The sequence below is a fragment of the Staurois parvus genome, unplaced genomic scaffold, assembly GCF_062004578.1.
Source record: "Staurois parvus isolate SC_StPar_1 unplaced genomic scaffold, SC_StPar_1.0 ptg003068l, whole genome shotgun sequence".
Lineage (NCBI taxonomy): Eukaryota > Metazoa > Chordata > Amphibia > Anura > Ranidae > Staurois > Staurois parvus.
This window is the reverse complement of record NW_028320864.1, coordinates 51507-78433: the sequence shown is the minus strand read 5'-3', so window position 1 is coordinate 78433 and position 26927 is coordinate 51507. Positions and strand designations below refer to the sequence as shown.

Sequence of the window (26927 nt, the reverse complement as noted above, 5' to 3'; positions counted from 1 at the left end):
TATGATCATATTCTCCATGGAAAGTTCTGTAACGTCCTCCTCTGATTAGATCGTTCTATGATGATATTCTCCATAGAAAGTTCTGTAACGTCCTCCTCTGGTTAGATTGTTCTGTGATGATATTCTCCATAGAAAGTTCTGTAACGTCCTCCACTGATTAGATCGTTCTATGGTGATATTCTCCATAGAAAGTTCTGTAACGTCCTCCTCTGGTTAGATCCTTCTATGATGATATTATCCATGGAAAGTTCTGTAACGTCCTCCTCTGATTAGATCGTTCTATGATGATATTATCCATGGAAAGTTCTGTAACGTCCTCCTCTGATTAGATCGTTCTGTGATGATATTCTCCATAGAAAGTTCTGTAACGTCCTCCTCTGGTTAGATCCTTCTAGGATCATATTCTCCATAGAAAGTTCTGTAACGTCCTCCTCTGGTTAGATCGTTCTATGGTGATATTATCCATGGAAAGTTCTGTAACGTCCTCCTCTGGTTAGATCCTTCTATGATCATATTCTCCATGGAAAGTTCTGTAACGTCCTCCTCTGGTTAGATCCTTCTATGATCATATTCTCCATAGAAAGTTCTGTAACGTCCTCCTCTGGTTAGATTGTTCTGTGATGATATTCTCCATAGAAAGTTCTGTAACGTCCTCCTCTGATTAGATCGTTCTGTGATGATATTATCCATGGAAAGTTCTGTAACGTCCTCCTCTGGTTAGATCCTTCTATGATGATATTATCCATGGAAAGTTCTGTAACGTCCTCCTCTGATTAGATCGTTCTGTGATGATATTCTCCATAGAAAGTTCTGTAACGTCCTCCTCTGATTAGATCGTTCTGTGATGATATTCTCCATAGAAAGTTCTGTAACGTCCTCCTCTGATTAGATCGTTCTGTGATGATATTCTCCATAGAAAGTTCTGTAACGTCCTCCTCTGATTAGATCGTTCTGTGATGATATTCTCCATAGAAAGTTCTGTAACGTCCTCCTCTGGTTAGATTGTTCTATGGTGATATTCTCCATGGAAAGTTCTGTAACGTCCTCCTCTGGTTAGATCCTTCTATGATGATATTCTCCATAGAAAGTTCTGTAACGTCCTCCTCTGGTTAGATCCTTCTATGATGATATTATCCATGGAAAGTTCTGTAACGTCCTCCTCTGATTAGATCTTTCTGTGATGATATTCTCCATAGAAAGTTCTGTAACGTCCTCCTCTGATTAGATTGTTCTATGATGATATTATCCATGGAAAGTTCTGTAACGTCCTCCTCTGATTAGATCCTTCTGTGATGATATTCTCCATGGAAAGTTCTGTAACGTCCTCCTCTGATTAGATCGTTCTGTGATGATATTCTCCATAGAAAGTTCTGTAACGTCCTCCTCTGATTAGATTGTTCTATGATGATATTCTCCATAGAAAGTTCTGTAACGTCCTCCTCTGGTTAGATCCTTCTATGATGATATTCTCCATAGAAAGTTCTGTAACGTCCTCCTCTGGTTAGATCCTTCTATGATGATATTATCCATGGAAAGTTCTGTAACGTCCTCCTCTGGTTAGATCCTTCTATGATGATATTATCCATGGAAAGTTCTGTAACGTCCTCCTCTGATTAGATCTTTCTGTGATGATATTCTCCATAGAAAGTTCTGTAACGTCCTCCTCTGATTAGATCGTTCTGTGATGATATTCTCCATAGAAAGTTCTGTAACGTCCTCCTCTGGTTAGATTGTTCTGTGATGATATTCTCCATAGAAAGTTCTGTAACGTCCTCCTCTGATTAGATCGTTCTATGATGATATTATCCATGGAAAGTTCTGTAACGTCCTCCTCTGGTTAGATCGTTCTGTGATGATATTCTCCATGGAAAGTTCTGTAACGTCCTCCTCTGATTAGATCCTTCTGTGATGATATTCTCCATAGAACGTTCTGTAATTTTGTTCTATGGTTAGATTGATAATGATTTTCTCCATAGAAAGTCCCGTAATGTCACCTTCTGGATAGATTGTTCTATCATGTTCTCTGTAGAAGGATCTGTAATGTAGTCTTCTGGGTAGATTGTTTTACACAATATTCTCCATAGAAAGTTGTGTTATGTCTTTCTCGGGTTATATTGTTCTATGATGATGTTCTCCATAGAAGCTTCCATAATTTGTTCTTACTAGTTTGTTCTACGATGATGTCTATGTGGAAGATTTGATAATGTCCTCCTCTGACTAGATTGTTTTATGATTATGTTCTCCATAGAATGTTTTGTAGTGTCATCTTCTGGCTAGAATGTTCTCTGTAGAAGGTCCATAATGTTGTATTCTGACTAGTTTGTTCTACAAAAAAGTTCTCCTTAGGAAGTTCTGCAATGTCATCTTCTAGCTAGATTGTTCTATGATGATGTTCTCTATAGAAGGTTCTATAGTGTCATCTTCTGGCTAGATTGTTCTATCACGATGTTCTCCTTAAGAAGTTCAGTAATGTTGTCTTCCAGCTAGATTGTTCTATGATGATGTTCTCCACATAGAAGGTTCTGCAGAGTCACCCTCTAATTAGATTTTTCTATGAGGATGTCTCTGTAAAAGTTCTTGCAACATTGTCTTCTGGCTAGATTGAGTTGACGATATCTCTGTAGAAAGTTCTGTAATGTTGTTTTTTGGTCAGATTGTTCTATCATGATGTTCTCTTTAAAAAGTTCAGTAATGTTATCTTCCAGCTCGATTGTTCTATGATGATGTTCTCTATGGAAGGTTCTGCAATATCATCCTCTAGTTAGATTTTTCTATGAGGATGTCTCTATAGAAGTTCCTGTAACGTTGTCTTCTGGCTAGATTGACGTGACGATATCTCTGTAGAAATTCCCGTAATGTTGACTTCCAGCTAGATTGTTCTATGATAATGTTCTCCATAGAAGGTTCTGCAGAGTCATCCTCTAGTTAGATTTTTCTATGAGGATGTCTCTGTAGAAGTTCCTGTAACGTTGTCTGCAGGCTAGATTGATGTGACGATATCTCTGTAGAAAGTTCTGTATTGTTGTTTTCCAGCTTGATTGTTCTATGATGATGTTCTCTATAGAAGGTTCTGCAGAGTCACCCTCTAGTTAGATTTTTCTATGAGGATGTCTCTGTAGAAGTTCTTGTATCGCTGTCTTCTGGCTAGATTGATGTGACGATATCTCTGTAGAAAGTTCTGTATTGTTGTCTTCCACTTAGATCTATGATGATCTCCATAGAAGGTTCTGCAGAGTTGTCCTCTAGTTAGATTTTTCAATGAGGATGTCTCTGTAGAAGTTCCTGTAACGTTGTCTTCAGGCTAGATTGATGTGACGATATCTCTGTAGAAAGTTCTGTATTGTTGTTTTCCAGCTTGATTGTTCTATGATGATGTTCTCTATAGAAGGTTCTGCAGATTGTTCTATGATGATGTTCTCTATAGAAGGTTCTGCAGAGTCACCCTCTAGTTAGATTTTTCTATGAGGATGTCTCTGTAGAAGTTCTTGTATCGCTGTCTTCTGGCTAGATTGACGTGACGATATCTCTGTAGAAAGTTCTGTATTGTTGTCTTCCACTTAGATCTATGATGATCTCCATAGAAGGTTCTGCAGAGTTGTCCTCTAGTTAGATTTTTCTATGAGGATGTCTCTGTAGAAGTTCCTGTAACGTTGTCTTCAGGCTAGATTGATGTGACGATATCTCTGTAGAAAGTTCTGTATTGTTGTTTTCCAGCTTGATTGTTCTATGATGATGTTCTCTATACAAGGTTCTGCAGATTGTTCTATGATGATGTTCTCTAAGAAGGTTCTGCAGAGTCACCCTCTAGTTATATTTTTCTATGAGGATGTCTCTGTAGAAGTTCCTGTAACGTTGTCTTCTGGCTAGATTGACGTGACGATATCTCTGTAGAAAGTTCTGTATTGTTGCCTTCCAGCTTGATTGTTCTATGATGATGTTCTCTATAGAAGGTTCTGCAGATTGTTCTATGATGATGTTCTCCATAGAAGATTCTGCAGAGTCACCCTCTAGTTAGATTTTTCTATGAGGATGTCTCTGTAGAAGTTCCTGTAACGTTGTCTTCTGGCTAGATTGTTCTATGATGATGTTCTCTATAGAAGGTTCTGCAGAGTCACCCTCTAGTTAGATTTTTCTATGAGGATGTCTCTGTAGAAATTCCCGTAATGTTGACTTCCAGCTAGATTGTTCTATGATGATGTTCTCTATAGAAGGTTCTGCAGATTGTTCTATGATGATGTTCTCCATAGAAGGTTCTGCAGAGTCACCCTCTAGTTAGATTTTTCTATGAGGATGTCTCTGTAGAAGTTCCTGTAACGTTGTCTTCTGGCTAGATTGTTCTATGATGATGTTCTCTATAGAAGGTTCTGCAGAGTCATCCTCTAGTTAGATTTTTCTATGAGGATGTCTCTGTAGAAGTTCCTGTAATGTTGTCTTCCAGCTTGATTGTTCTATGATGATGTTTTCTATAGAAGGTTCTGCAGATTGTTCTATGATGATGTTCTCCATAGAAGGTTCTGCAGAGTCGTCCTCTAGTTAGATTTTTCTATGAGGATGTCTCTGTAGAAGTTCCTGTAACGTTGTCTTCTGGCTAGATTGACGTGACGATATCTCTGTAGAAATTCCCGTAATGTTGACTTCCAGCTAGATTGTTCTATGATGATGTTCTCTATAGAAGGTTCTGCAGATTGTTCTATGATGATGTTCTCCATAGAAGGTTCTGCAGAGTCGTCCTCTAGTTAGATTTTTCTATGAGGATGTCTCTGTAGAAGTTCCTGTAACGTTGTCTTCTGGCTAGATTGACGTGACGATATCTCTGTAGAACGTTCTGTAATGTTGTTTTTTGGTCAGATTGTTCTACGACCGTGTTCTTCTAGAATGTCATTTTCTGGTTGGAATATTCTATGACATTTCTGGCTGGGATGTGTCTGATGTCCTTTCTCTGATGTCACCTCCTGCTCAGAACGTTCTGTACACCCCGGAATCAGATCCTTCTCATTGTTTTTGTAGTTGATGATCAGATTTGCCTGTCAGGTGACTTCCCGCCCCGTCCCCGGCTCTTCTGTTTCTATGTTATTATTATGTCCTCCGGAATCCAAAGAGGAACAATCTATAGAATTCTCCGTAAACCTTTGTCCCGGAGGTGGAACCGTCCATAGATCTATAACAATCAGGCAGTGCCAAGGCCCAACTCTGGCCAAAAGCTTGTCTTCAGTTTTGGATGGGGGGTGGTGGGGGATGGGCAGACTGACAATTCATGGGGCCCCGGGCAATAGGGGATCATGGGGCCCCTGTGTCCTTGCCCAAACTCAAAAAAGCCTATGAAAAAGGTACCAGGGGCATCTCATGGGGCCCCCTACTGACCCCAGGCCCTCGGGCAGTGCCCGAGTTTCCAAATGGTCAGTCCGCCCCTGGGGATGGGTGAAGAACTTATATCACAGATAGAATAAATGGATAAATTCTTGTATGTGTGTGGGGGCGTGGCCTCCCTATGTGGTAGAGGAGCCTCATACATCCGGTGTGTCCTTCATAGAGTATCTGCGCCACGTGACCGCCCTTTCTACTGTTTTACTGCCAAATGTCCCCCATTACGGAGGTCTGAGGTGGAAGAATGAGACAAAAAATGAAACCAGGTCGGAAGAATTCGGCCTGAAGGACGGTCCTTGTCCCGTCTCCCAGCAGTGGAAATGATGGCGGAAATTCCCAGAGGAAAAATGGTGGAAAACTTTGTGAACAGGAACATTATTGTCCCCTATGAGGAAATGATTGTCCCGATGAGTGGAATAATCTGACATCATATTTCATGTGGAAGTGGAGAAACCACCACCCTCCACTTTATTAATATGGGACCATTGGTGGAGAGACCATTGGTGGAGAGACCATTGGTGGAGAGACCATTGGTGGAGAGATCATTGGTGGAGAGACCATTGGTGGAGAGATCATTGGTGGAGAGATCATTGGTGGAGAGATCATTGGTGGAGAGACCATTGGTGGAGAGATCATTGGTGGAGAGACCATTGGTGGAGAGACCATTGGTGGAGAGATCATTGGTGGAGAGACCATTGGTGGAGAGACCATTGGTGGAGAGACCATTGGTGGAGAGACCATTGGTGGAGAGATCATTGGTGGAGAGACCATTGGTGGAGAGATCATTGGTGGAGAGATCATTGGTGGAGAGATCATTGGTGGAGAGATTATTGGTGGACAGACCATTGGTGAAGAGATTATTGGTAGGGAGACCATTGGTGGGGAGACCATTGGAGGAGAGATCACTGGTGGATAGATCATTGGTGGAGAGATTTTTGCTTTGGAAATCATTGGTGGAAATTATTGGTGATGACATCATTGGTGGAGAAATCATTAGTCGAGAGATCAATGGTGGAGAGATTATTGGTGGACAGACCATTGGTGGACAGATCATTGGTGGACGGGTCATTGGTGGACAGGTCATTGGTGGACAGGTCATTGGTGGACAGGTCATTGGTGGAGAGATCATTGGTGGAGCGATTACTGGTGGGGAGATTATTAGTGGAGAGATCGACGGTGAAGAGATTATTGGTGGGGAGATGATTGGTGGACAGATGATTGGTGGAGAGATGATTGGTGGAGAGATGATTGGTGGACAGATCATTGGTGGACAGATGATTGGTGGAGAGATGATTGGTGGACAGATTATTGGTCAATGAAGGGTTAGTTGAATGATATTTTGGGAACTGTTCATCTACTGGGGATCATCGGGACGTCCAAACTGTAGAATATTTGGAAGGGGAATTGTTGGAGTTGGGATTGGAACTGATGGACTGTGCACTCATCATCCACTACAGAGCCGCAGAATCATTTGGAAGTCTCTGCTCTCTCCTCCCCAGACTCTGCCGTCTCTGCTCACTCCTCCCTGGACTCTGCCGTCTCTGCTCACTCCTCCCTGGACTCTGCCGTCTCTGCGCTCTCCTCCCCCGGACTCTGCCGTCTCTGCTCTCTCCCCCCTGGACTCTGCCGGCTCTGCTCTGTCCTCCCCCGGACTCTGCCGTCTCTGCTCTCTCCCCCCTGGACTCTGCTCTCTCCCCCCCGGACTCTGCCGTCTCTGCTCTCTCCTCCCCCGGACTCTGCCGTCTCTGCTCTCTCCTCCCCGGACTCTGCCGTCTCTGCTCTCCTCCCCAGACTCTGCCGTCTCTGCCCTCTCGTCCCCGGACTCTGCCGTCTCTGCTCTCTCCTCCCCGGACTCTGCAGTCTCTGCTCTCTCCTCCCCGGACTCTGCCGTCTCTGCTCTCTCCTCCTCGGACTCTGCCGTCTCTGCTCTCTCCTCCCCGGACTCTGCCGTCTCTGCGCTCTCCCCCCTGGACTCTGCCGTCTCTGCTCTCTCCTCCCCGGACTCTGCCGTCTCTGCTCTCTCCCCCCCGGACTCTGCCGTCTCTGCGCTCTCCTCCCCCGGACTCTGCCGTCTCTGCGCTCTCCTCCCCCGGACTCTGCCGTCTCTGCTCTCTCCTCCCCCGGACTCTGCCGTCTCTGCTCTCTCCTCCCCCGGACTCTGCCGTCTCTGCTCTCTCCTCCCCCGGACTCTGCCGTCTCTGCTCTCTCTCCCCCGGACTCTGCCGTCTCTGCTCTCTCCCCCCCGGACTCTGCCGTCTCTGCTCTCTCCCCCCCGGACTCTGCCGTCTCTGCTCTCTCCTCCCCGGACTCTGCCGTCTCCGCTCTCTCCTCCCCCGGACTCTGCCGTCTCCGCTCTCTCCTCCCCCGGACTCTGCCGTCTCCGCTCTCTCCTCCCCCGGACTCTGCCGTCTCCGCTCTCTCCTCCCCCGGACTCTGCCGTCTCTGCTCTCTCCTCCCCCGGACTCTGCCGTCTCTGCTCTCTCCTCCCTGGACTCTGCCGTCTCTGCTCTCTCCTCCCCGGACTCTGCCGTCTCTGCTCTCTCCCCCCTGGACTCTGCCGTCTCTGCTCTCTCCCCCCCGGACTCTGCCGTCTCTGCTCTCTCCCCCCTGGACTCTGCCGTCTCTGCTCTCTCCCCCCCGGACTCTGCCGTCTCTGCTCTCTCCCCCCCGGACTCTGCCGTCTCTGCTCTCTCCCCCCCGGACTCTGCCGTCTCTGCTCTCTCCTCCCCGGACTCTGCCGTCTCTGCTCTCTCCTCCCCCGGACTCTGCCGTCTCTGCTCTCTCCTCCCCCGGACTCAGCCGTCTCTGCTCTCTCCTCCCCCGGACTCTGCCGTCTCTGCTCTCTCCTCCCTGGACTCTGCCGTCTCTGCTCTCTCCCCCCTGGACTCTGCCGTCTCTGCTCTCTCCCCCCCGGACTCTGCCGTCTCTGCTCTCTCCCCCCCGGACTCTGCCGTCTCTGCTCTCTCCCCCCTGGACTCTCCCGTCTCTGCTCTCTCCCCCCTGGACTCTGCCGTCTCTGCTCTCTCCCCCCTGGACTCTGCCGTCTCTGCTTTCTCCTCCCTGGACTCTGCTGTCTCTGCTCTCTCCCCCCTGGACTCTGCCGTCTCTGCTCTCTCCCCCCTGGACTCTGCCGTCTCTGCTCTCTCCTCCCCGGACTCTGCAGTCTCTACTCTCTTCTCCCCCGGACTCTGCCGTCTCTGCTCTCTCCCCCCTGGACTCTGCCGTCTCTGCTCTCTCCTCCCCGGACTCTGCCATCTCTGCTCTCTCCTCCCTGGACTCTGCCGTCTCTGCTCTCTCCTCCCCGGACTCTGCCATCTCTGCTCTCTACCCCCCGGATCTGCGTCTCTGCTCTCTCCTCCCCGGACTCTGCCGTCTCTGCTCTCTCCCCCCTGGACTCTGCCGTCTCTGCTCTCTCCCCCCTGGACTCTGCTGTCTCTGCTTTCTCCTCCCTGGACTCTGCCGTCTCTGCTCTCTCCTCCCCGGACTCTGCCGTCTCTGCTCTCTCCTCCCCGGACTCTGCCGTCTCTGCTCTCTCCTCCCCGGACTCTGCCGTCTCTGCGCTCTCCTCCTCCCTCCACGTGTCCCGTGTTCTGCTCTGTAACTCCTCTGCATGCCAACCTGTGTGTTTTGGCATCAGACTCTGCGCCCCGAGGAAGAGTCACCTCCACCCAACTACAGACCACGGGGGTGAGAGGAGTTCACAGAGGGGGAGGGGGCATTCCTCCAATAGTAATAATACGAAACAATGGAGAGGAGAGAGCCACGGAGAGGACAGAGCAACGGGGAGGAAAGATCCACGGAGAGGACAGAGCCTCGGAGAGGACAGAGCCTCGGAGAGGACAGAGCCACGGAGAGGACAGAGCATTGGAGAGGACAGAGCATTGGAAAGGACAGAGCCACGGAGAGGACAGAGCCACGGAGAGGACAGAGCCACGGAGAGGACAGAGCCACGGAGAGGACAGAGACACGGAGACCTACACATTCCATTCCTATTATACATTGATATAGCGCTGACACATACCGTGGCGCAGTACGGCTCACACTGCACTATTAGTGGTACGTTTTCCATGTGGTGGGATTAGTTCTGTTATAATTTCTGATTTTCTCTTTTAGTGGTCGGGGCAGAGATCAGCGTTGGCACCACTAATACTACTACCACGGCACCAAATGCCACGGACACAACCGCAGCAAGTACCGCAAATAGTACTACAGCTGCACCACATGCCACGGACATAACCGCAGCAAGTAACGCAAGTACTGCAAACAGTACTACCGCTGCACCACATGCCACGGACACAACCGCAGCAAGTACCGCAAATAGTACTACCGCTGCACCGCATGTCACGGACACAACCGCAGCAAGTAACGCAAGTACTGCAAATAGTACTACCGTGGCACCACATGCCACGGACACAACCGCAGCAAGTAACGCAAGTACTGCAAATAGTACTACCGCTGCACCACATGCCACGGACACAACCGCAGCAAGTACCGCAAGTACCGCAAATGGTACTACAGCTGCACCACATGCCACGGACACAACCGCAGCAAGTAACGCAAGTAACGCAAATAGTACTACCGCTGCACCACATGCCACGGACACAACCGCAGCAAGTAATGCAAGTACCGCAAATAGTACTACCGCTGCACCACATGCCACGGACACAACCGCAGCAAGTAACGCAAGTACTGCAAATAGTACTACCGCTGCACCACATGCCACGGACACAACCGCAGCAAGTAACGCAAGTAACGCAAATAGTACTACCGCTGCACCACATGCCACGGACACAACCGCAGCAAGTAACGCAAGTACCGCAAATGGTACTACAGCTGCACCACATGCCACGGACACAACCGCAGCAAGTACCGCAAGTACCGCAAATGGTACTACAGCTGCACCACATGCCACGGACACAACCGCAGCAAGTACCGCAAATAGTACCATTGCTGCACCACATGCCACGGACACAACCGCAGCAAGTACCGCAAGTACAGCAAATAGTACCACTGCTGCACCACATGCCACGGACACAACCGCAGCAAGTAACGCAAGTACCGCAAATGGTACTACAGCTGCACCACATGCCACGGACACAACCGCAGCAAGTAACGCAAGTACCGCAAATGGTACTACAGCTGCACCACATGCCACGGACACAACTGCAGCAAGTAACGCAAGTACCGCAAATGGTACTACAGCTGCACCACATGCCACGGGCACAACCGCAGCAAGTAATGGAAACTCTACCAATAATACTTCAAATACTCAAAGCACTGCAAGTACCGTGACATCCACAGCAACTTCAAATGTCACAGGATCAACCACAGCTCAAAACACAAGCGTGGCCACAGCACCCAGCACCACTGTGGTACAGACCACAAGTCAGCTCATCACTACTATCTACATGAGGCTGCACATCACCAACGTGGAGTATTCCACCGTCCTCAATGATCCCACCTCCACCCTCTTCCTGGACCTGCAGACCAGGATCCAACAGCTGGTGAGGGATTTGTCTGGCCACGAATGTATATTGTCCTCCCACCATCCTCTGGGCATCATCTAATCTTTTGTTTGCATTCTTTACAGTTTAACAATGTGTATAACTGCTCCGCCTGCTCGACCCGTGGCACCTACCTCGGTGTATTAATTCTGACATTCAGGTTAGTAATGAATTTACACAACTTTTGTACAGACAGACGAGTGGCAAAGGAGGATTAGAGGATAGGCCACGTAGGCAGAGGTCCAGGGTGACGAGGTTTCCAGGGGAGGTAGTCTGCTATCTTATCAGGTATCCCCCTTATCTATACAAAGACTAAACAATGGAGATCGAACTTCCATACAGTGTAGATACTCCGTGGATGTACTGCGTGTACAGTGTATATACTCCGTGGATGTACTGCGTGTACAATGTATATACTCCGTGGATGTACTGCGTGTACAATGTATATACTCCGTGGATGTACTGCGTGTACAATGTATATACTCCGTGGATGTACTGCGTGTACAATGTATATACTCCGTGGATGTACTGTTTGTACAATGTATATACTCCGTGGATGTACTGCGTGTACAATGTGTATACTCCGTGGATGTACTGCGTGTACAATGTGTATACTCCATGGATGTACTGCGTGTACAATGTATATACTCCATGGATGTACTGCGTGTACAATGTATATACTCCGTGGATGTACTGTGTGTACAATGTATATACTCCGTGGATGTACTGTTTGTACAATGTATATACTCCGTGGATGTACTGCGTGTACAATGTATATACTACGTGGATGTACTGCGTGTACAATGTATATACTCCGTGGATGTACTGCGTGTACAATGTGTATACTCCGTGGATGTACTGCGTGTACAATGTATATATCCGTGGATGTACTGCGTGTACAATGTATATACTACGTGGATGTACTGCGTGTACAATGTGTATACTCCGTGGATGTACTGCGTGTACAATGTATATATCCGTGGATGTACTGCGTGTACAATGTATATACTCCATGGATGTACTGCGTGTACAATGTATATACTACGTGGATGTACTGCGTGTACAATGTATATACTCCGTGGATGTACTGCGTGTACAATGTGTATACTCCGTGGATGTACTGCGTGTACAATGTATATATCCGTGGATGTACTGCGTGTACAATGTATATACTCCATGGATGTACTGCGTGTACAATGTATATACTACGTGGATGTACTGCGTGTACAATGTATATACTCCGTGGATGTACTGCGTGTACAATGTGTATACTCTGTGGATGTACTGCGTGTACAATGTATATATCCGTGGATGTACTGCGTGTACAATGTATATATCCGTGGATGTACTGTGTACAATGTATATACTCCATGCATGTACTGCGTGTGCAATGTATATACTCCGTGTACAATGTATATTCTCCGTGGATGTACTGCGTGTACAGTGTATATACTCCGTGGATGTACTGCGTGTACAATGTATATACTCCGTGGATGTATTGCGTGTACAATGTATATTCGCCGTGGATGTACTGTGTGTACAATGTATATACTCCGTGGAAACTGTAGATTCTGTAGATTCTCTGTAGATTCTGTAGATTCTCTGTAGATTCTGTAGATTCTGTAGATTCTCTGTTGTTTCTCTGTAGATTCTCTGTAGATTCTCTGTAGATTCTGTAGATTCTGTAGATTCTCTGTAGATTCTGTAGATTCTGTAGATTCTGTAGATTCTCTGTAGATTCTGTAGATTCTGTAGATTCTCTGTAGATTCTGTAGATTCTGTAGATTCTCTGTAGATTCTCTGTAGATTCTGTAGATTCTCTGTAGATTCTCTGTAGATTCTGTAGATTCTGTAGATTCTCTGTAGATTCTGTAGATTCTCTGTAGATTCTCTGTAGATTCTCTGTAGATTCTGTAGATTCTGTAGATTCTCTGTAGATTCTCTGTAGATTCTCTGTAGATTCTGTAGATTCTGTAGATTCTCTGTAGATTCTGTAGATTCTCTGTAGATTCTCTGTAAATTCTGTAGATTCTGTAGATTCTCTGTAGATTCTGTAGATTCTGTAGATTCTCTGTAGATTCTGTAGATTCTCTGTAGATTCTCTAGATCCTCTGTAGATTCTGTAGATTCTGTAGATTCTCTGTAGATTCTGTAGATTCTGTAGATTCTCTGTAGATTCTGTAGATTCTCTGTAGATTCTGTAGATTCTCTGTAGATTCTGTAGATTCTGTAGATTCTCTGTAGATTCTGTAGATTCTCTGTAGATTCTCTGTAGATTCTTTAGATTCTCTGTAGATTCTCTGTAGGTTCTGTAGATTCTCTGTAGATTCTGTAGATTCTCTGTAGATTCCGTAGATTCTCTGTAGATTCTCTGTAGATTCTGTAGATTCTCTGTAGATTCTCTAGATTCTCTGTAGATTCTCTAGATTCTCTGTAGATTCTCTAGATTCTCTGTAGATTCTGTAGATTCTGTAGATTCTCTGCAGGTTCTGTAGATTCTCTGTATATTCTCTGTAGATTCTGTAGATTCTGTAGATTCTCTGTAGATTCTGTAGATTCTCTGTAGATTCTCTGTAGATTCTGTAGATTCTCTGTAGATTCTCTAGATTCTCTGTAGATTCTCTGCAGATTCTGTAGATTCTCTGTAGATTCTGTAGATTCTGTAGATTCTCTGTAGATTCTGTAGATTCTGTAGATTCTCTGTAGATTCTGTAGATTCTCTGTAGATTCTCTGTAGATTCTGTAGATTCTCTGTAGATTCTGTAGATTCTGTAGATTCTGTAGATTCTCTGTAGGTTCTGTAGATTCTCTGTAGATTCTCTGTAGATTCTGTAGATTCTCTGTAGATTCTCTGTAGATTCTGTAGATTCTGTAGATTCTCTGTAGATTCTCTGTAGATTCTGTAGATTCTGTAGATTCTGTAGATTCTCTGTAGATTCTCTGTAGATTCTGTAGATTCTGTAGATTCTGTAGATTCTCTGTAGATTCTCTGTAGATTCTCTGTAGTTTCTCTGTAGATTCTCTGTAGATTCTGTAGATTCTCTATAGATTCTGTAGATTCTCTGTAGATTCTGTAGATTCTCTGTAGATTCTGTAGATTCTGTAGATTCTCTGTAGATTCTGTAGATTCTCTGTAGATTCTGTAGATTCTGTAGATTCTCTGTAGATTCTGTAGATTCTGTTGATTCTCTGTAGATTCTGTAGATTCTGTAGATTCTCTGTAGATTCTCTGTAGATTCTCTGTAGATTCTGTAGATTCTCTGTAGATTCTGTAGATTCGCTGTAGATTCTGTAGATTCTGTAGATTCTCTGTAGATTCTGTAGATTCTCTGTAGATTCTGTAGATTCTCTGTAGATTCTGTAGATTCTCTGTAGATTCTCTGTAGATTCTGTAGATTCTCTGTAGATTCTGTAGATTCTCTGTAGATTCTCTGTAGATTCTCTGTAGATTCTGTAGATTCTGTAGATTCTCTGTAGATTCTGTAGATTCTGTAGATTCTCTGTAGATACTCCTTAGTTACTCCTTAGATGCTCCTTAGATGCTCCTTAGATACTCCTTAGATGCTCCTTAGATACTCCTTAGATACTCTGCAGATGCTCCTTAGATACTCTGCAGATGCTCCTTAGATGCTCCTTAGATACTCCTTAGATGCTCCTCATATGCTCCTCAGATGCTCCTCAGATACTCCTTAGATGCTCCTTAGATGCTCCTTAGATGCTCCTTAGATGCTCCCTAGATACTCTGCAGATGCTCCTTAGATGCTCCTTAGATGCTCCTTAGATACTCTGCAGATGCTCCTCATATACTCCTCAGATGCTCCTTAGATGCTCCTTAAATGCTCCTTAGATACTCCTTAGATGCTCCTTAGATGCTCTGCAGATACTCGGTGTCATGCCTTGTCATCCTCCTTGCAGCCCTGGGTCCATCAATGCCGACACCCAGGCCCAATTCCGAGGGGTGGAGACTGCGGTCAATGTGCAGGACACCCTGACGAGGGCGCTCTCCGGCAGCAGCAATGAGCTGAATGGTCTGCGGATAGACAGCGTACAAGGTAAGTGACCGCAGCCTGAATCCTGGTGCCCAGGTGAGTTCTGGGTGGGGGAGGGGAAGAACAGCCATTTCCATACCTGGCGGTGACCCCGTCACATCCCTATACACAGGGTGTCACCAGGACAGGAAGTGGTGGGTCATCCTCTCCTCATTGGTTGTATGAGGTCAGGTCTGGTTTCTCCATCCAATCATCTTCTCTCCTTCCTCCCCACAGCCAGCACCTCACCATTCGCATCCAGTTCAGCCGCTGCGGTGCCGGGGTGGGGAATCGCCCTGCTGGTCCTGGTCTCCGTCCTCCTCTTCCTCCTCCTCATCTTCATCGTTGTCATGGTGAGTATTCGGGTCCCTTCCGGCCGTGGTGGTCCTGATGTTCTCCGGATTGCCGGACTCCTCCAGTCATTCTCCTCCTCTTCCCGCAGATCGTCCTGCTCTGCCGCCGGAGGAACTCCGGATACATGGACATGTTCACCAGCCGGGGCTCCTACCACTCCATGAACGACTACACGGCGTACCAGACGCACGGGCGCTACGTGGCCCCAAACAAGTATGAGGTGAGTGATGGCGACGGCTCCATACAGTGCTGCTCCCTGCCGTGGAGTCTCACTTCTGTCGTTCCCAATCGTGCTGAAACCAAACAGATAAACCCGCACAGAGCACCTACTTCAATGTGAGGTACAGAAAGCCCCGCCCCCGAGGTGCTACACGGAGGGAGGCGACACCCTTCAGTGCCTGCAATTCTGAAAACTCCTCCTACTGGCTGCTACTGGGACTGTCAGTGACATCACACTGGTGACGCCCACCATCCCTTCTCTCCTCCCTCCTCACCACCGGCCATTGTGGCTGCAAGCCTGATTTCAGCTTTCAGCTGGTGTGTGAGGAATGATCACGTGACGTGTGGAGGCATTTGTTCCTCTTGTATGTTATTCCCACCATATCAGTCACACGCCGGCCCCTTCCCACCCCCCTCGGGGTTAATGATTGACAGGCGAGATGTGCCGTGTCCAGGAGACGGATGAGAACAACAAATGAGAGAACACGCCCGACCGCCAACAATGCCACCACCATCATCATCATCCTCATCATCATCCTCATCATCATCACCGCCGCCGCCCGGGATTTGCATCTGTTTGACTTGCAAATGGTGAGAAAAGTCAACGTTGGCGGAGTCACCCCATAGCCCAGCATAGGGAGGGGGAGGGGGTATAGAAAATATACAGTGCACCAGAGGGACCGCCCCCAACACTCCACAACCAACCACCCGCCATCATCATACCAGTCTGTACCAGAGGAGCTTACACTCTAATGTCCCCTCCCCCACAGTCACATCAGTCTCTGTACAGAGGAGCTTACGCTCTAATGTCCCCTCCCCCACAGTCCCATCAGTCTCTGTACAGAGGAGCTTACGCTCTAATGTCCCCTCCCCCACAGTCCCATCAGTCTCTGTTGCAGAGGAGCTTACACTCTAATGTCCCCTCCCCCACAGTCCCATCAGTCTCTGTACAGAGGAGCTTACGCTCTAATGTCCCCTCCCCCACAGTCACATCAGTCTCTGTACCAGAGGAGCTTACACTCTAATGTCCCCTCCCCCACAGTCACATCAGTCTCTGTACCAGAGGAGCTTACACTCTAATGTCCCCTCCCCCACAGTCCCATCAGTCTCTGTACAGAGGAGCTTACACTCTAATGTCCCCTCCCCCACAGTCCCATCAGTCTCTGTACACAGGAGCTTACGCTCTAATGTCCCCTCCCCCACAGTCCCATCAGTCTCTGTACAGAGGAGCTTACACTCTAATGTCCCCTCCCCCACAGTCCCATCAGTCTCTGTACAGAGGAGCTTACACTCTAATGTCCCCTCCCCCACAGTCCCATCAGTCTCTGTACACAGGAGCTTACACTCTAATGTCCCCTCCCCCACAGTCACATCAGTCTCTGTACACAGGAGCTTACACTCTAATGTCCCCTCCCCCACAGTCCCATCAGTCTCTGTTGCAGAGGAGCTTACACTCTAATGTCCCCTCCCCCACAGTCACATCAGTCTCTGTACAGAGGAGCTTACACTCTAATGTCCCCTCCCCCACAGTCACATCAGTCTCTGTACCAGAGGAGCTTACACTCTAATGTCCCCTCCCCCACAGTCCCATCAGTCTCTGTACAGAGGAGCTTACACTCTAATGTCCCCTCCCCCACAGTCCCATCAGTCTCTGTACACAGGAGCTTACGCTCTAATGTCCCCTCCCCCACAGTCCCATCAGTCTCTGTACAGAGGAGCTTACACTCTAATGTCCCCTCCCCCACAGTCCCATCAGTCTCTGTACACAGGAGCTTACACTCTAATGTCCCCTCCCCCACAGTCCCATCAGTCTCTGTACCAGAGGAGCTTACACTCTAATGTCCCCTCCCCCACAGTCCCAGCAGTCTCTGTACCAGAGGAGCTTACACTCTAATGTCCCCTCCCCCACAGTCCCATCAGTCTCTGTACACAGGAGCTTACGCTCTAATGTCCCCTCCCCCACGGTCACATCAGTCTCTGTACAGAGGAGCTGACACTCTAATGTCCCCTCCCCCCCAGTCCCATCAGTCTCTGTACACAGGAGCTGACCCTCTATACACGCACAGTATATATCCGGCTGGGTAGCTCGGCTGTCTGATGTTTCCCCCCCCATGTCCTCTGGCGTTGTCCTTGTTGGCCGCACTCCCGGACCGGTTCCAGCAGGATAACTGTAGATGATTAGAATGTGAGATTTGCATTTTGATGTTTGCATAATAAACGCTCGGCGAGCGGACGGGGATGACGCGGTAATTGGCGAGATTCGTGAGCTCCGCCTACAATGACCGGGACCCTCCAGGGGTAATGATCCGGAGAAAACGATTGGATGCTTTGTGTCATATTTATTATCATTGTATGGATGACGTCACGTGATTGTATGGATGACGTCATGTGATTGTATGGATGACGTCATGTGATTGTATGGATGACGCCACGTGATTGTATGGATGACGCCACGTGATTGTATGGATGACGTCACGTGATTGTATGGATGACGTCATGTGATTGTATGGATGACGCCACGTGATTGTATGAATGATCTCCTGTGATTGCATCGATGACGTCATGTGATTGTATGGATGACGTCATGTGATTGTATGGATGGCGTCATGTGATTGTATGGATGACGCCACGTGATTGTATGGATGACGCCACGTGATTGTATGGATGACGCCACGTGATTGTATGGATGACGTCACGTGATTGTATGGATGACGCCACGTGATTGTATGGATGACGCCACGTGATTGTATGGATGGCGTCATGTGATTGTATGGATGACGTCACGTGATTGTATGGATGGTCTCCTGTGATTGCATCGATGACGTCATGTGATTGTATGGATGACGTCATGTGATTGTATGGATGACGTCATGTGATTGTATGGATGACGTCACGTGATTGTATGGATGACGCCACGTGATTGTATGGATGACGTCACGTGATTGTATGGATGACGTCACGTGATTGTATGGATGACGTCACGTGATTGTATGGATGATCTCCTGTGATTGCATCGATGACGTCATTTGATTGTATGGATGACGTCATGTGATTGTATGGATGATCTCCTGTGATTGCGTCGATGACGTCATGTGATTGTATGGATGACGTCATGTGATTGTATGGATGACGTCATGTGATTGTATGGATGACGTCACGTGATTGTATGGATGACGCCACGTGATTGTATGGATGACGCCACGTGATTGTATGAATGATCTCCTGTGATTGCATCGATGACGTCATGTGATTGTATGGATGACGTCATGTGATTGTATGGATGGCGTCATGTGATTGTATGGATGACGCCACGTGATTGTATGGATGACGCCACGTGATTGTATGGATGACGCCACGTGATTGTATGGATGACGCCACGTGATTGTATGGATGACGTCACGTGATTGTATGGATGATCTCCTGTGATTGCATCGATGACGTCATGTGATTGCATGGATGGCGTCATGTGATTGTACGGATGATGTCATGTGATTGCATGGATGGCGTCATGTGATTGTACGGATGATCTCCAGTGATTGTATGGATGACGTCATGTGATTGCATCGATGACGTCATGTGATTGTATGGATGACGTCATGTGATTGTATGGATGATCTCCAGTGATTGTATGGATGACGTCATGTGATTGTATGGATGACGTCATGTGATTGTATGGATGACGTCATGTGATTGCATCGATGACGTCATGTGATTGTATGGATGACGTCATGTGATTGTATGGATGACGTCATGTGATTGTATGGATGACGTCATGTGATTGTATGGATGACGTCATGTGATTGCATCGATGACGTCATGTGATTGCATCGATGACGTCATGTGATTGTATGGATGACGTCATGTGATTGTATAGATGACGTCATGTGATTGCATCGATGACGTTGTGATTGTATGGATGACGTCATGTGATTGCGCGGATGACGTCATGTGATTGCATGGATGACGTCATGTGATTGCGCAGATGACGTCATGTGATTACGCGGATGGCCTGACATGATTATGGTGGGAGGTCGTTGCCGGCTGTACGGAGCCATGTTAGGCTGGGAGGGGCTGACTGATGGGCCCTCCAATGGGCTCAGCGGACAGGAAGTGATGCGTGCGTCGCAGATTACCGCCCCCCCAGAACCGCCCCCGACTTGTAACATTTCCCATTTTTGGCCCCTAGAACATAGAAATAGCCCCGCCCCCAGTCAGGCGGTTGGAATGATGGCAGATTTTTGCGCTCGGCTCGCATTTTCGCGGTCTTTCCCGTGTGAGCGCGAGCGGCTGTCTCCTCCCCCCGACGGGCGATGATTGATGGACGACCCTGAGAAGAGTGTCAACAAATACAATCACCCCGCCGCTGATTTGTAAACACGACCGCGCCATGTTTGCGGTTTACACAAAGGCGTTGATGTGGGCGGCGGCCAGTTAATGATTAGCGGCCAATGACTCACCACAACCCCGCCCCTCCCCCGCCACAGCGCCAAAGTGTCAGCAATCTGACCATAGAAAGAGCGAACTGATTCAGACCAGAGAGACAATGGCGGCACACGGAAAACACACGGAAAACACACGGAAAACACACGGAAAACGTGCTAAAATCCCAATATGCGCAAGTCACATGTCCGTATTCCCATTTGCATGGAGACAGGGCATGGCGAGGAGGCAGAAAATGTACAGAGCACGCACAGAACACGGACAGAACACGCACAGAACACAGACAGAACACGCACAGAACACGCACAGAACACAGACAGAACACAGACAGAACACGCACAGAACACGCACAGAACACGGACAGAACACGCACAGAACACAGACAGAACACAGACAGAACACAGACAGAACACGCACAGAGCACGCACAGAACACGGACAGAACACGCACAGAACACGGACAGAACACGCACAGAACACAGACAGAACACGCACAGAACACAGACAGAACACAGACAGAACACGCACAGAACACGCACAGAACACGGACAGAACACGCACAGAACACAGACAGAACACAGACAGAACACAGACAGAACACGCACAGAGCACGCACAGAACACGGACAGAACACGCACAGAACACAGACAGAACACGCACAGAACACAGACAGAACACGCACAGAACACAGACAGAACACAGACAGAACACAGACAGAACACGCACAGAGCACGCACAGAACACGGACAGAACACGCACAGAACACGGACAGAACACGCACAGAACACAGACAGAACACGCACAGAACACAGACAGAACACAGACAGAACACAGACAGAACACAGACAGAACACGCACAGAACACGCACAGAACACGCACAGAACACGCACAGAACACAGACAGAACACAGACAGAACACGCACAGAACACGCACAGAACACGCACAGAACACGCACAGAACACGCACAGAACACAGACAGAACACGCACAGAACACAGACAGAACACAGACAGAACACGCACAGAACACGCACAGAACACGCACAGAACACGCACAGAACACGCACAGAACACGCACAGAACACAGACAGAACACGCACAGAACACAGACAGAACACGCACAGAACACGCACAGAACACGCACAGAACACGCACAGAAAATGCACAGAACACGCACAGAACATGGACAGAAAATGCACAGAACACGCACAGAAAATGCACAGAACATGGACAGAAAATGCATAGAACACGCATGGAAAATTTCATGCATTGTATTACATTTTAAGGCGACACAATAAAAGTCGCTGACAAGGCACTGAGGACGATCGCACACACATGCTCTGACGCGATGACGTCACATAGGACTTGGGTCACACCCACCAGTGTGGCCCCGCCTGCGCTTTCCATGGACTGCCGCACACGCGTGTAGTGCTGCGTCGCCATGCAGTTTGTTGCGTGTGCAGAAAGGGAAAGCGATTTTTGTTGCCGGTTCCCGCGGTCGGTAACGTGAACTTCGCCCTTCGGTCCGCCAGGCCTGCACGCCAAATCACGTGTTTTCCTGACATGTCGCTGAGCAGACACGCGGTGACGCCACGAATCGGTAATGGAACCCCACACGGCGGCGAATGTGCGTTTCTGAGTGCAGATGCATGGCTGCCCGGAGAGCGCCCCCGTCTGGTCACGCGTGTAGGGAGCACCTGGGGAATTTTCACTTCCATGACCAGCTGTCTGGAGGGGCGGCAGCGTGGGGGTGCGCAGCACTTGGTGGGGGGAGGGGGATCCTGCTCTCTCCACTGTCCAATGGCAGTTATCTGTGGGTCGGACAGAGCTGAGGACACGCCTCTTTCTTAGTACTGACCCCCTCTGGGGAGTGAGGCCGGCTGCCCTTGAGGATAGGTTGCAGGTTCCGCCCCTTTTTGCACCCCTCTTCTCTGCCGAAGCACCCAAGGCACCTCCCCCTTCTGCTCCCCCCCCTTGTCATGCCCATCCCTCGGATTTAATACTTATTGAACCTCTGGATTGCCGCCTTGTATGTGGGAGGAGCCAGTAAAGGCAGCCAATCACACGGAGCCTGTCCAGTGGTTTCCTCCGGACAACCTCCCACCATCTCTGCCATGGGGACCCCATTTGTGTTGGTACCCCTGGATTGTGAGATGGACCTGTCATGGCGGAGTTCTGTGAGCCTCCTGGTTCTGGGGGGTCCGGCCTCGGGGGGGGTGACAGGTTCTCTTTTTGGGGTGGCACCTCTGACAGTTCTGGTTTCTTCTCTTTCAGACAGCCGGGAATGGAACCAAGAACCAATACTCCTACTCCAACCAGGGCCTGGAGACCGACAACCTGTGAGAGCGCTCCTCGGGGGAGGGACCTATGACTGGAGAGACGCTGGGACATTTCATTGGTGGAGGACTGGGGATACAAGGCTCCTCCTCCGGGAACTCTTCCTTCTATGGAACTCCGCCTGAAACGGAACTCTGACCCCGCCCTCAGGCCTGCGAACTCGGCTTAAAGGGGAACTCCCCCCGCTATATCATTCCTGCTATGGGACATCTACACTCCTTCCTGTCTATAGTGTCCACAGGCCTCTAACCGCCAGGAGGTAACCCTCAGCTGCCACCCCTTCCCTGCTCTGTTCCTGCATGAGAACCAAGGGCGTTCCGTGGGACCGGGAGAGCGCTCCGATATGAGGGGGGGGGGCTCCTGTGTCTGATTCTCAGCTCCGCCCCCTCTGACACAACCAATGCCTACGGATCTCACTATCACCTGTATGTGGAATGCAGCTGGAGAAGTGAGACTCTGTAATGGCGGAAGATCCAGGAATCCTGCCGGTGCCCCACCCCTCCCCCACCCTGAATGTCAGATTTGGGCGGAGTGCCTCGTCAATGTGAACGCTTCCATAGAACTGACAGCCAATGTGCATCCAGTCGGTGCGCTGATTGCGGTGAGGTGCTGAGTCAGAGCGCACGTTCCCCTCCCCCCCGTGGGTGAATGTGACAGCGCCTGGGGGACTACAAGTGCCAGCATGACCCCAACATATCAGACACACGTGTGCATCCTCCTCCCCGCGTCTTACCACATTCACCCCACATTCACCCAGTCCTCAGTCTGATGACATTCACTCCACATTCACCCAGTCCTCAGTCTGATGACATTCACCCCGTCCTCAGTCTGATGACATTCACCCCACATTCACCCAGTCCTCAGTCTGATGACATTCACCCCACATTCACCCAGTCCTCAGTCTTTCCACATTCACCCAGTCCTCAGTCTGATGACATTCACCCCACATTCACCCAGTCCTCAGTCTTTCCACATTCACCCAGTCCTCAGTCTGATGACATTCACCCCACATTCACCCAGTCCTCAGTCTTTCCACATTCACCCCGTCCTCAGTCTGATGACATTCACCCCACATTCACCCAGTCCTCAGTCTTTCCACATTCACCCAGTCCTCAGTCTGATGACATTCACCCCACATTCACCCAGTCCTCAGTCTTTCCACTTTCACCCAGTCCTCAGTTTGATGACATTCACTCCACATTCACCCAGTCCTCAGTTTGATGACATTCACTCCACATTCACCCAGTCCTCAGTCTGATGACATTCACCCCACATTCACCCAGTCCTCAATCTGATCACATTCACCCAGTCCTCAGTCTGATCACATACGTCCCACATTCACCCAGTCCTCAGTCTGATCACATTCACCTCACATTCACCCCACATTCACCCAGTCCTCAGTTTGATGACATTCACTCCACATTCACCCAGTCCTCAGTCTGATGACATTCACTCCACATTCACCCAGTCCTCAGTCTGATGACATTCACCCCACATTCACCCAGTCCTCAATCTGATCACATTCACCCAGTCCTCAGTCTGATCACATACGTCCCACATTCACCCAGTCCTCAGTCTGATCACATTCACCTCACATTCACCCCACATTCACCCAGTCCTCAGTCTGATCACATTCACCCCACATTCACCCAGTCCTCAGTCTGATCACATTCACCCCACATTCACCCAGTCCTCGGTCTTATCACATTCACCCCACATTCACCCAGTCCTCGGTCTTATCACATTCACCCCACATTCACCCAGTCCTCAGTCTGATCACATATGTCCCACATTGGCTCCGCTCTCAGTCTCGTCCCATGCACCCCACACTGACTCCGCTCTCAGTCTCGTCCCATGCACATTGACTCCGCTCTCAGTCTCATCCCATGCACATTGGCCCCGCTCTCAGTCTCATCCCATGCACATTGACTCCGCTCTCAGTCTCGTCCCATGCAAATTGACTCCGCTCTCAGTCTCATCCCATGCACATTGGCCCCGCTCTCAGTCTCATCCCATGCACATTGGCTCCGCTCTCAGTCTCATCCCATGCACATTGACTCCGCTCTCAGTCTCGTCCCATGCACATTGGCTCCGCTCTCAGTCTCGTCCCATGCACATTGGCCCCGCTCTCAGTCTCGTCCCATGCACATTGGCTCCGCTCTCAGTCTCATCCCATGCACATTGACTCCGCTCTCAGTCTCATCCCATGCACATTGACTCCGCTCTCAGTCTCATCCCATGCACATTGGCCCCGCTCTCAGTCTCATCCCATGCACATTGGCCCCGCTCTCAGTCTCATCCCATGCACATTGACTCCGCTCTCAGTCTCGTCCCATGCACATTGGCTCCGCTCTCAGTCTCATCCCATGCACATTGGCTCCGCTCTCAGTCTCATCCCATGCACATTGACTCCGCTCTCAGTCTCGTCCCATGCACATTGACTCCGCTCTCAGTCTCATCCCATGCACATTGGCCCCGCTTTCAGTCTCATCCCATGCACATTGACTCCGCTCTCAGTCTCATCCCATGCACATTGGCCCCGCTTTCAGTCTCATCCCATGCACATTGGCTCCGCTCTCAGTCTCATCCCATGCACATTGACTCCGCTCTCAGTCTCGTCCCATGCACATTGACTCCGCTCTCAGTCTCGTCCCATGCACATTGGCCTTGCTCTCAGTCTCGTCCCATGCACATTGACTCCGCTCTCAGTCTCGTCCCATGCACATTGGCCCCGCTCTCAGTCTCGTCCCATGCACATTGGCTCCGCTCTCAGTCTCGTCCCATGCACATTGGCCCCGCTCTCAGTCTCGTCCCATGCACATTGGCCCCGCTCTCAGTCTCGTCCCATGCACATTGGCCCCGCTCTCAGTCTCGTCCCATGCACATTGGCCCCGCTCTCAGTCTCATCCCATGCACATTGGCTCCGCTCTCAGTCTCGTCCCATGCACATTGACTCCGCTCTCAGTCTCGTCCCATGCACATTGGCTCCGCTCTCAGTCTCATCCCATGCACATTGACTCCGCTCTCAGTCTCATCCCATGCACATTGGCCCCGCTCTCAGTCTCGTCCCATGCACATTGACTCCGCTCTCAGTCTCGTCCCATGCACATTGGCCCCGCTTTCAGTCTCATCCCATGCACATTGGCTCCGCTCTCAGTCTCATCCCATGCACATTGGCCCCGCTCTCAGTCTCATCCCATGCACATTGGCTCCGCTCTCAGTCTCATCCCATGCACATTGACTCCGCTCTCAGTCTCGTCCCATGCACATTGACTCCGCTCTCAGTCTCGTCCCATGCACATTGGCCTTGCTCTCAGTCTCGTCCCATGCACATTGACTCCGCTCTCAGTCTCGTCCCATGCACATTGGCCCCGCTCTCAGTCTCGTCCCATGCACATTGGCTCCGCTCTCAGTCTCGTCCCATGCACATTGGCCCCGCTCTCAGTCTCGTCCCATGCACATTGGCCCCGCTCTCAGTCTCGTCCCATGCACATTGGCCCCGCTCTCAGTCTCGTCCCATGCACATTGGCCCCGCTCTCAGTCTCATCCCATGCACATTGGCTCCGCTCTCAGTCTCGTCCCATGCACATTGACTCCGCTCTCAGTCTCATCCCATGCACATTGACTCCGCTCTCAGTCTCATCCCATGCACATTGGCCCCGCTCTCAGTCTCATCCCATGCACATTGGCCCCGCTCTCAGTCTCGTCCCATGCACATTGGCTGTGTTGCTCTGTATCTGATCATTGTATATATATAAATGTGGGGGGATGGTGGCGGTTGGGGGTGGGGGAGGGTTGCAGTCGGCGCGGTTCCAGAGACGCTGTCTGCTCGATGTGACGGTTCGATGACGGCACCTGCGCTGAGCCCGGCTCTGACAAAGGCCTTATTTATTGTACATGGCGGATTATCTGCGCACTCCATGCTGCCGGCGGATTATCTGCGCACTCCATGCTGCCGGCGGATTATCTGCGCACTCCATGCTGCCGGCGGATTATCTGCGCACTCCATGCTGCCGGCGGATTATCTGCGCACTCCATGCTGCCGCCGGATTATCTGCGCACTCCATGCTGCCGCCGGATTATCTGCGCACTCCATGCTGCCGCCGGATTATCTGCGCACTCCATGCTGCTGCTGCTCTCACCTGGAACACAGACTGTTACTAATCCGGAGCTTTCCGGAACGCTCAGACGCCAAGACGGCGGGACGTCTGTGAGCGGATCTGATGGTGACACGACATTCCGAGGAGGCTGAGCCCTGCACCAAAGCCCCGCCCCCGAGGAACACTACAACGTGACTTCCCATTTACTGACCTTACTATGTTTGTTTTTTCTGTAATGCAAAAAGTCTCGGCCAATCGTATTGTAAGATCTGATCTGGTGGAATGTCGGGGAGGGAGAGCTGCCGGCCCACCATACACTGTACAATCCGTGAAATTCACGTAATATGAGGACCCCCGTTATCTATCCAATCCTCGTAGTACGGGATTGTCGGATCTGCAGGAGATTGTACAACTTTGATGACCATATATTTACAGCATTGCTTTTCCAGGGGCCCCAGGCAGATCTGAGGGTCCCTAGGGGTGTGGCCAGGATGTCCCCCGGCTGCCTAGCCCCGCCCTCAGAGTAATCTATTTATATCTGTATTATTAATGATTTATTTTCAATAAAGAAAATTAAACAAA

At 49.4% G+C, this 26927-nt stretch overlaps 1 protein-coding gene across 1 annotated transcript in view; it reads left to right on the top strand.

The window, feature by feature from the left end:
- LOC149428640 (uncharacterized) overlaps positions 1–26927 on the top strand; it is a 31349-nt gene extending 4422 nt beyond the window's left edge. Inside the window, exons 2-7 of the mRNA XM_089667165.1 lie at positions 9478–10868; positions 10955–11028; positions 14784–14920; positions 15134–15249; positions 15339–15470; positions 22183–26927. Coding sequence (XP_089523291.1) covers positions 9478–10868; positions 10955–11028; positions 14784–14920; positions 15134–15249; positions 15339–15470; positions 22183–22251 — 1919 coding nt within the window. The 3' untranslated portion in view covers positions 22252–26927. The remainder of the gene's footprint in view (positions 1–9477; positions 10869–10954; positions 11029–14783; positions 14921–15133; positions 15250–15338; positions 15471–22182) is intronic.